Genomic DNA, 10,503 nt, shown 5'->3' on the forward strand with positions numbered 1-10,503 from the left:
AGGTGCAGAAGTCCCAAAGTGGGAGTGAGCTTGATAGGTATGCAGGAATCTCCTGGATGTACTTGAGTGATCTAGGGCGAGTCACTTAACCACTCCGATCCCCAGTGGCTCCTTCTCTAAAATGAGATGAGTACCAACTCCCAACGCTACCACGTGGGGACCAGAAAGGGTGAGGGAACTGTCCAAGGTCACACAGAGCCCACCTCCTCCCTCCCGATCCCGGGCCCGGGGACCTCTCGGACGCTGGAGTTTTCAAATGCCCTGTGGTCCTACAGCCGCCTCCCGCGACACAGCCACCCAGCCGCCACGTGCCTCACGAGAAACTGCAGAGTCACGTGATCCTAGGGGAGCCAAAGCTACTCAGACGCTTCTTCAAGACCACCATGGGCTCGGACTACTGCCCCTCAGAGTGGAGGCAGGTGCAGAAAGCGCCCAACCTCCACTTGCAGCAGAGCAACCTGCCGCAGGGGACCGGCGGTGAGCGCTCCCGGGAAGCCCCGCCCCATAGAGCCCCGCCCCGGGAAGCCCCGCCCCAGGAAGCCCCAGCCCTGGAAGCCTCGCCCCCTGCCACTGCTCCGGCCCCGCCCCTAACCAGCCCTCCCCTCCCCCTGGCTTCATCCCCGAAAGGCTAAATCCCACCCCCAATTGACCAGAACCCCAACTCTGCCCCTGGATAATCCCGCCCCTTCATGGTCATACCTCTCCCCTTCATAACTCCATCCTTCTGGACATGGCCCCGCCCCTTCTCCATTCTCTCTTATCCAGTCTTAACTCCTCCTCGATTGTCAGACTCTGGCTCCACCCCTGACCCGCCAGCCTGCCCTGCCTGGCCCTGCCCCCAGACTCATCTGGACAGGCCCCACCCCTGATCTTCTTAGCCGTGTGCCCTAGCTCCTGGCTCTTCCCCTAGCTCTTTCCTCCTCCCCTAGCTCCTCCCTCTTCCCAAGCTCCTCCCCTTCCTCTGGCTCCTCCCTCCTCCCCGCTCCTTCCTCTTTCCTAGCTCCTCCCTGTTTCCCAGTTCCTCCCTCTTCCCCAGCTCCTCCCCCTTCCTCTAGCTCCTCCCTCCTCCCCTGGCTCCTCCCTTCTCTCCCACCTCCTCCCTCTTCCTCAGCTCCTCCCTCTTCCCAAGCTCCTCCCTCTTCCCAAGCTCCTCCCTCTTCCCAAGCTCCTCCCCTTCCTCTGGCTCCTCCCTCCTTATTTGGCTCCGCCCTCCTGCCCTCTCCTAATCCTTTATTCTCCCCTGGTCAACATCAGCGCTAGCCTGGGCTTGGCTCTTGAACCCTTCCCTTGAACTTCACCACACCCTCAGCCCCGCCTCTGCCCACAGCCCTCACTCAGTCTCCCCAACCTGAATCTCCAGAATTCGATTTTTTAACCATGAACCAGAAGATGCTGAAGCCACACGGAACAGCTCCGGCCCTGGTGACTGAAGAGATGCTACAGCGGGTGAGGGAGGGGGAGGGGAGCCACCCATCATTAGACAACCCCCACATGGGTGTAGAGTTGTCTCAGGAAAACTATGCTGTCACCCAGCCTCAGAGTTAGTGATCATCCAGGCTCGGGGGCATCTTTTTTTTTTTTTTTTTTGAGACGAAGTCTCGCTCTGTCGCCCAGGCTGGAGTGCAGTGGCGGGATCTCAGCTCACTGCGAGCTCCGCCTCCCGGGTTCACGCCATTCTCCTGCCTCAGCCTCCCGAGTAGCTGGGACTACAGGCGCCCGCCACCTTGCCCGGCTAGTCTTTTTGTATTTTTTAGTAGTGACGGGGTTTCACCGTGTTAGCCAGTATGGTCTCGATCTCCTGACCTCGTGATCCGCCCGTCTCGGCCTCCCAAAGTGCTGGGTTTACAGGTTTGAGCCACCGCGCCCAGCCGGGGGCATCTTAATATCCCTTTAGCCTCAAGATCATCCCTAGCTTGGCCGGGTGCAGTGGTTCACGCCTGTAATCCCAGCGCTTTGGGAGGCTGAAGCAGGCGGATCACCTGAAGTCAGGAGTTCGAGACCAGCCTGGCCAACATGGTGAAACCCCGTCTCTACTAAAAATACAAAAATTAGTCAGGCATGGTGGCGCACGCCTGTAATCCAGCTACTCTGGAGGCTGAGACAGAATTACTTGAACCGGGGAGGCGGAGGTTGCAGTGAGCCAAGATCGTGTCACTGCATTTTGGGCTGGGCAACAGAGCAAGACTCTGCCTCAAGAAAAGGAAAAAAAAAAAATAGAGATAATCCCTAGCTCACTCCCCAGGGTCGTGTCCAGGTCAGCTCAGGGGCATCTTTGCACCACAACCACTGTTATACCCAAGACAAGGGTTAATTCAGAGCCACCGAGGATCACCCCAGCCCTGGAGTCCTTCCAGGGACACCCCTGGTTATTCTCCAGCTTCTTATCCAGCTCCTTATTCAGCCTCGCCTCGGGCCCTTTTCACCCACCTCTCCCCAGGGTTCAACCTCCCCAGCCTTTGATGCTCTGGCTCTGCCCCTAACTGGCCCCACCCTACCCCTGGCTTCATGTCCTGAAGGGCTAACTCCCACCCCAAATTGACCAGAGCCCAAACTCCACCCCTGGACAATTCGGCCCCTTTGTGGCCACGTCCTACCCTTGCATAACTCCGCCCTTCTGGTCATAGCCTTGCCCCTTTCCCTATCCTCTCTTACCCAGTCTTAACCATCCTCCTTCGTCAGACACTGGCTCTGCGCTGACCAACTAGCCTGCCCTGCCTGGCCCCACCCCCTGACTCATTAGGCCTGGAGATCCTGGGGTGGACAGGGTGGGTCAGCCACCTCCCAGACTGCCCTGCCAGGCTGTCCACCCTGACTCCACAGTGCAAGTACAGTCACATGGAGCCCCCTCTGGGTGGACTGCGCTTCTTCTCAACCCAATACAAGGATGAATTTCCTTTCAAGTATCAGGGTCCAGCAGCCCTGAGACTGAAAAATCCTCAGGAGGGCTTTGTGCCCCTGGGCACGCCTCACCAGCACGGCTGCAGGGAGAAGACAGACCCTCGGGCTCCCCAGCCCCCTATGTACCCGTGCCCCAGCCAGTAATAAATGCCACCTTGGCAACATTCCACTCTTTCCCATCAGTCAGCCAGTCCAGAGGATGCTTAGGTGGGTGGGGGCTGGTGGAAGGGACTGAACGGGAAAGGATGACTCCATTGTTGCTGCGTTGCCATGAAGAGTATGGAGTCAATGCTGGGCGCGGTGGCTCACACCTGTAACCCCAACACTTTGGGAGGCTGAGATGGGAGGATTGCTTGAGCCCAGGAGTTTGAGATCAGCCTGGGCAACATAGGGAGATCCTGTTTCTACAAAAAATAAGATAATTGGCCAGGCGCAGTGGCTCACACTTATAATCCCAGCATTTTGGGAGGCCAAGGCGAGCGGATCACCTGAGATCAGGAGTTCGACACCAACCTGGCCAACACGGTGAAACCCTATCTCTACTAAAATACAAAAATTAACCAGACGTGGTGGCACATGTCTGTAATCTTAGCTACTTGGGAGGCTGAAGCATGGAATCACTTGAACCTGGAAGGCGGAGGTTGCAGTGAGATCATACCACTGAACTCTAGCCTGGGCAGCAGAGCGAGACTACATCTCAATAAGTAAGTAAGTAAGTAAATAAATAAATAAATAAATAATAAAAATTTTAAAAAGCCAGGCATGGTGGTACATGCTTGTAGTCCCAGCTACGCAGGAGGCTGAGGTGGGAGAATGACTTAAGCCCAGAGATTTGATGCTACAGTGAGCTATATGATTGCACCACTGCACTCCGGTCAGGGCAACAGAGCAAAAACTCTGTCTCAAAAAAAGAAAAAATGAATAAAGTTATAGTGCTGAACAGAGATATTGGTGTGTGTGCTTGAGAACACAGATCCCTGTGGGGGCTGGATGGACACAGTCCAAACCTGGACTCCTCCATGTCCTGGAGAGTAGTTTGGGCAAGTCACCTAACCCCGCTGAGCCTCAATTTGCTCATCTATTAAATGGGGATAAATAGCAACTCTCCCATGAGACTGTTAAACATGAGAAATGTACACACTTTTCAGTGCATGGGGCTGGGGTCGTGGAGGGAAAGCTTCCCTTCTGAGGATGAAAGTGGGGAAGGCCAGGGTGTGGGGAAAAAGCTTTCAACGGTGGGGACACTGGATGTGGCCTGTAGAGGACATGGAGGAGTGGACACAGCTGACAATAGCCCAGCAGCTTTTTCCATCATGGGCAGAGACTAGAGACCGAATGGGGCACTGACTGTCTGGGAAACTGGCCCCCAGGTCAGAGCAGAGTCCAGGGCCAAACTAACAAAAGCCATCAAGACATTACCAGGTCCAAGGGGGTAAGTGTTCAGCCAGAGACAAAATGTAATGGGTCAAAAGGAGGAGGATGTGATGGGGCTCTGCAACAAGTGAGTGGCAGGGCTTAGTAAGAACCAGTACCTTGGACAGCGCCTGACCTTGAAGGTCCAGGGTGTGGTGAGGAGAAAAGTTTGTCTGGGGTAAGGTCTGTCTGGGGTAAGGTGGGTTTTAGTGACCATGCCTGGGGCCTGCCTCTGTGGGCTGTTGAATGTCCAGTTTCAAGGAGTGAATATGGCTTTCCTGAACCGAGAAACCTCCAAAACCAAGGACCCCAATCCAATGAACCATGAGGTTGAGCCAATCTCAACCCTGCCCAGGAGCCCTTTCTTGGTTGGCATCAGTTCTTCTAGGCCAGGTTGTCATTTCTGCAAGAAAGGCAGGAGGGAATCCAGCTTTGCATCCTGTAGGGACAAGATGACCCTTTGGACCACACATGGTATCCACATTGACCGTGCAAGAATCTGCCAGCTGTAGAATGTCCTCTAAAGATATTTGGCATCATGCTCTTCTGAGTTACTTCAGGATAAACCAGGCCTTGTCATTTATTGATGTCTTAGGTCATTCTTTATTGGAGGCTCTCCTGTGCATTGTAGGATATTTAGTGCCATCCTTGTCCTCTACCCACTAAATGCCAGTAGTACCTCTCCCTCCCACTTGTAACAAAATGTCCCAAATATTGCCAAATATCTTCCGGATGGGAAATAATTGCCCTGGTTGGAAATCACTGTGATAAGCTCATCCTCTTCTGATGAAGCTGGTCTCCCTAGTGACCAGACTACTAGAACAGAAAGGTTTTCCCTTTTTGCCTTGCCTGCTGGGAAGCTCAGAATGTTTATTTGGTCTTAAGTTCCATGTAGCGCTAGTTGTAGGATTATCTTCCTGCCTCATGCCAGAAATAGTTTATTTATTTATTTATTTTCAGACGGAGTCTTGCTCTGTCACCCAGGCTGGAGTGCAGTGGCATGATCTCAGCTCACTGCAAGCTCTACCTCCTGGGTTCGTGCCATTCTCCAGCCTCAGCCTCCCCAGTAGCTGGGACTACAGGCGCCCACCACCACACCCGGCTAATTTTTGTATTTTTTTTTTTTTTTTTTTTTAGAGATGGAGTTTCACCGTGTTAGCCAGGATGATCTCGATCTCCTGACTTAGTGATCCAACCATCTCGGCCTCCCAAAGTGTTGCGATTAAAGGCATGAGCCACTGTGCCTGGCCTATCCCAGGAATAGTTTAAAACAGCCTTAGGCATTAGATGAAAACAGTCCATAGCTGTTGAAAAGAGCTGGATTTCAGCACAACTTGAAGCATTTTCTAACAATGAAAATGGCCAGCCCGAGGATGGCTTGCCAGGGAAGAACAGAAACTGTACTGGAAATGTTTAATCCTCGGGAAAAGACACTACATCAGGATGATTCTCGATGTATTTTATGGATTTATGACTAACCCTCCTATATTCCACTCACCCCCTTCCTCCCCAAAAAAGCCTAGGGATTAAGACAAATAATATAGAATTGAATGTGAGAAACAAAGTTTTTTTGTTTTTGTTTTTGTTTTTTCCAAAACGGAGTCTCGCTCTTGTCACCCAGCCTGGAAAGCAATGGTGCAATCTCAGTTCACTGCAACCTCCGCCTCCTGAGTTCAAGCGATTCTCCTGCCTCAGCCTCCCAAACAGCTGGAATTACAGGTGCCCGCCACCATGCCTGGCTAATTTTTATATTTTTAGTAGAGACGGGGCTTTACCATATTGCTCAGGCTGGTCTTGAACTCCTGACCTCGTGATCTGCCTGCCTCGGCTTCCAAAGTGCTGGGATTACAGGCATGAGCCATCGTGCCTGGTCACCAAGATTAATTTTTAAAGGAAAACAACTTTCTCAATGGAAAGCATCACCCAGCAGCAGAATTCAGACTTGCCTTTCTGTCCTTAGGCAGGAATACACCCTGACCCTCACTTTCTTTCTCTGTAAAATGGGAATGCCAATAGTTCCCGTTTCAAAGAGTGTATACAGGAATTAAATAAAAGGTGCATGTACCATGCTCAGAAGAGGGCCTGGCACTTGGCTGCAGCTCAATGAATGGTGACTAAATGTGTTAATGTCTTATATCATTTTGTTGCAAGCGACAGAAACCAAGCTCTATCTGACTCAAATAAAAAAAAGGAATTTTATTGATTTAGAAAAAAGCCAGACATGGTGGCTCATGCCTGCAATCCCAACACTTTGGGAGGCTGGGGCGGGAAGATCACTTGAACTCAGAAGTTCAAGACCAGCCTGGGCAACACAGTGAGATCTCATCTCCACTAGAAATAATTTAGAAAATTAGCTGGGCATGGTGGTACGCACCTGTAGTCTCAGCTACTTGGGAGGTTGAGGTGGGAGGATTGTTTGAGCCCAGAAGATTGAGGCTACAGTGAGCTATTATCACTGCACTCCAGCCTGGGCAACTGAGCAAGATCCTGTCTCAAAAATAATAGACACACACACACACACAGAAACAAGAAGGTCTGAGTCTGGAATTGGCTCTAATATCAGGCACTTTGTATCAGGACTCTGTCTCCCTGGCCATCTCTCAGTCCTGTGTCCCTCCAAGCAACAGCAAAGGAAGATGTTGGTAGTATTTACCAATGCTAATGATTAAAGCCCCTAGAGAAGGGCAGGGTCTTTGCACCATGCTCCCTCTATTGAGTTTTTTTTTTTTTTTTCTTTTTGAGACAGAGTCTCACTCTGTCACCCAGGCTGGAGTGCAGTGCTGCAATCTTGGCTCACTGCAACCTCCGCCTCCTGGGTTCAAGCGATTCTCCTGCATCAGCCTCCCAAGTAGCTGGGATTACAGGCATGCACCACCATGCCCGGCTAATTTTTGTATTTTTATTAGAGATGGGATTTCACCATGTTGGCCAGGCTGGTCTTGAACTCCTGACCTCAAGTGATCCACCGGCCTCAGTCTCCCAAAGTGCTGGGATTACAAGCATGAGCCACCACACCGGGACCCATATTGGAATTTAAGGAACAGGCTGATTGGCCCATTGGAATCACACACCCAGTTGTGGACCAATCACTGTGCCTAGAGGAAAACAATATTGTGATTGGCTTGGCCAGCTCAGGAGCCCACCCCTAGGTTATTTAGTTCCCCAAACCCAGTCAGGATCAGGGTGCTGGAGCCCAAACTTAATTGACTGTGTCTCCTAAGGACAGATCTGTGTCCTGCCCCAGGTTGCAATCTGGAGGGTGGATTAGCTCAGCTAATAGGCTCTTCCCAGTGAGAGTGATCGTCAGCTTTGTAGACAAGGAATGTTCAGTGTTTGGGAGTAGCTTAGGGTGTCAGATGTTCTCCCATAATCCCAGTTTTATCTTCCACCTCATCATCTGCCTCATCTTTTAGCCTGAAACAGAAAATTCAGCTCCGACAATCTCACAAGATGAAGCAGATGAGTCTCTGCTTTGAGAAGGAACACATTCCAGAAACTTCTGTCTTTCTTGTAAGACTTTGCTGAAGATTGCATGAAAGCTGCTCCAGGCCCCAGGCCAGGCATGGTAGCTCACACCTGTAGTCCCAGCAAGTTGGAAGGATCGCTGAAGCCAGGAGTTGGAGACCAGCCAGGGCAACATAGTGAGACCCATCTCTACAAATACAATAACAATAATAGGCAGGCATGGTGGCTGTAGTCCCAGTTACTCAGGAGGCTGAGTCCCCAGCTACTCGTCTGTAGTCCCAGCTACTCAGGAGGCTAAGGTGGGAGGATGGCTTGAACCCAGGAGTTCAAGGCTGCAGTGAGCTACGATTGTGCCACTGCACTCCAGCCTGGGTGACACAATGAGACCCTGTCTCTAAAAAAGAAAGAAAGCTTCCCTATATTCCAATATTCTGGTCCTTAGGAGATGCATGGTTAGAGTTCCATGATAAAATAGGTTACTATTTATTTTATTTATTTATTTATTTATTTATTTATTTATTTATTTTTTTTGAGACGGAGTCTTACTCTGTCGCCCGGGCTGGAGTGCAGTGGCCGGATCTCAGCTCACTGCAAGCTCCGCCTCCCGGGTTTACGCCATTCTCCTGCCTCAGCCTCCGGAGTAGCTGGGACTACAGGCGCCCGCCACCTCGCCCGGCTAGTTTTTTGTATTTTTAGTAGAGACGGGGTTTCACCGTGTTAGCCAGGATGGTCTCGATCTCCTGACCTCGTGATCCACCCGTCTCAGCCTCCCAAAGTGCTGGGATTACAGGCTTGAGCCACCGCGCCCGGCTATTTTTTATTTTTGAGATGGAGTCTTGCTCTGTCGCCCAGGCTGGAGTACAGTGGTGCGATCTCAGCTCACTGAAATCTCCACCTCCCAGGTTCAAGTGATTCCCCTGCCTCAGCCTCCTGTGTAGATAGGATTACAGGCACCTGCCACCATGCCCGGCTAATTTTTGTATTTTTAATAGAGATGGGGTTTCACCATGTTGGCCAGAGTGGTCTCAAACTCCTGACTTCAGTGATCCGCCCATCTCAGCCTCCCAAAGTGCTGGGATTACAGGTGTCAGCCACCGCGCCTGGCCAGGCAACAATTTAATGAGCTGGTTTTCTTCCACGTAACTCTAGTTTTCTGGGGGAAAGCTCTTTTACATAGCCCCTGTGTACATCTAGACAGGTTGTGCATTACATAATCTAAGGTGCCCTGTTCACTTTACAGTCCATGTGTGTGGCAATTCTGGCTCTCTACCCCATCTTCCTTTAGTTGGTTCCATGTTTTAAGGTTTTATTTTTAAGATTTTTTTAAATTACTCTTTCCTTTCCAGGTAATAATTCCTAAATTAGTCAAGACTATCATGGATGCAAGGAACAGACGTCCACTAAAACTAGCTCAAACAGCCAGAACATTTGTTGGTTTGTGGCACAGGAAAGAATGAGTTCTCTGGCTTCAGGTACAGCTATATCCAGGAGCTCAACAAATGTAGCCAGAGCTATCTCTCTGACTCTTACTTGTACATCTTGGTGCATATTGGCCTCAGTCTGCAGACTGTTCTTTTGAACAACTGGGGAAGGTGACTGCAGGCAGAATGAGCTCCTTGTGGCTTATAATCCCAGAGGTAGAATGAGAACCTCCAATGTCACCTTCTCATCCCATACCTAATTATTGTGGCCAGGGGATGGGGCGCTTTGATTAGAGTCCAGATCACATGGGACTGGGAAGGGGTGTTAGACACATGTCCATCTGGAGTAGTGGAGGGGACTCCACAAAGGGAAAGAAAGTACTGTTAGATTCGGAGCCAAAGAAACCACAGATGTCATCACAAGTATTTGTAATGGGATCATCCAGGAAGTAGCAGGATAAGGAACTAGGGGCATAATCCAATTGAAGTTATCTCCAATCTCTCAGATCCGCTGTGGACTGTGCGGAAAGATGGAAAGCAGGTCTCAGGCTATGAGTCCAACACACATCTAGAAGACTCAGGAAGGAAGAAGGAACCATAGGGTGTCTCTATAAGGAGGACATGGGGGCAGAGGAGCATCTTATAGAATTTGGGCTTGTACTTGTTAGTTTGGGTTTTTGTTTTGTTTTTGAGATGCAGTCTTGCTCTGTCGCCCAAGCTGGAGTGCAGTGGTGCAATCTTGGCTCACTGCAACCTCCACCTCCTAGGTTCAAGCAATTCTCCTCCCTCAGCCTCCTGAGTAGCTGGGATTACGGGTGTGCACCACCACGCCCAGCTAATCTTCGTATTTTTAGTAGAGACAGGATTTCACCATGCTGGCCAGGCTGGTCTCAAACTCCTGACCTCATGATCCGCCCCCCCTTGGCCTCCGAAAGTGATGGGATTACAGGTGTGAGCCACCGCACCCAGCCTATATTGGGTGGTTTTAAAGAGAATTACTAGGGTGGTATTGTTGGGAAGCTGGGAGCACTTTGCTGACTAGGTATTTCGGTGATTTTTATCTCGGAAGTGGGAGGATGGAAGTTGGGTTGGAATTGTGGTCAGTAAGAAGTGGCAGTCATTTGTGTTCACTGGGAGAGGGGGATGAGAACTCATTTTTGTGGTTGCAGAGGGCACATGGTCACAGAGTGGCGTTGTCTCATCATTGTTTATATTCTGTGGCCACTGTTTATATTTAGTGGAGAACATCGCAGCCCAGCCGCCAGGAGCTGATTTCCACTCTCTCTCCTGGCTGGCAGTGGGGATC

At 50.8% G+C, this 10,503-nt stretch overlaps 1 protein-coding gene across 1 annotated transcript in view; it reads left to right on the forward strand.

Moving 5' to 3' along the window:
* The window catches only part of TEX45 (testis expressed 45), an 8,167-nt gene extending 5,125 nt beyond the window's left edge, over window positions 1-3,042 (forward strand). The window contains exons 6-8 of the mRNA XM_010385088.2: window positions 276-477; window positions 1,361-1,446; window positions 2,821-3,042. Coding sequence (XP_010383390.2) covers window positions 276-477; window positions 1,361-1,446; window positions 2,821-3,042 — 510 coding nt within the window. The remainder of the gene's footprint in view (window positions 1-275; window positions 478-1,360; window positions 1,447-2,820) is intronic.
* Window positions 3,043-10,503: the final 7,461 nt, after the last annotated feature.

The sequence above is a fragment of the Rhinopithecus roxellana genome, chromosome 8, assembly GCF_007565055.1.
Source record: "Rhinopithecus roxellana isolate Shanxi Qingling chromosome 8, ASM756505v1, whole genome shotgun sequence".
In the NCBI taxonomy this organism is placed as follows: domain Eukaryota; kingdom Metazoa; phylum Chordata; class Mammalia; order Primates; family Cercopithecidae; genus Rhinopithecus; species Rhinopithecus roxellana.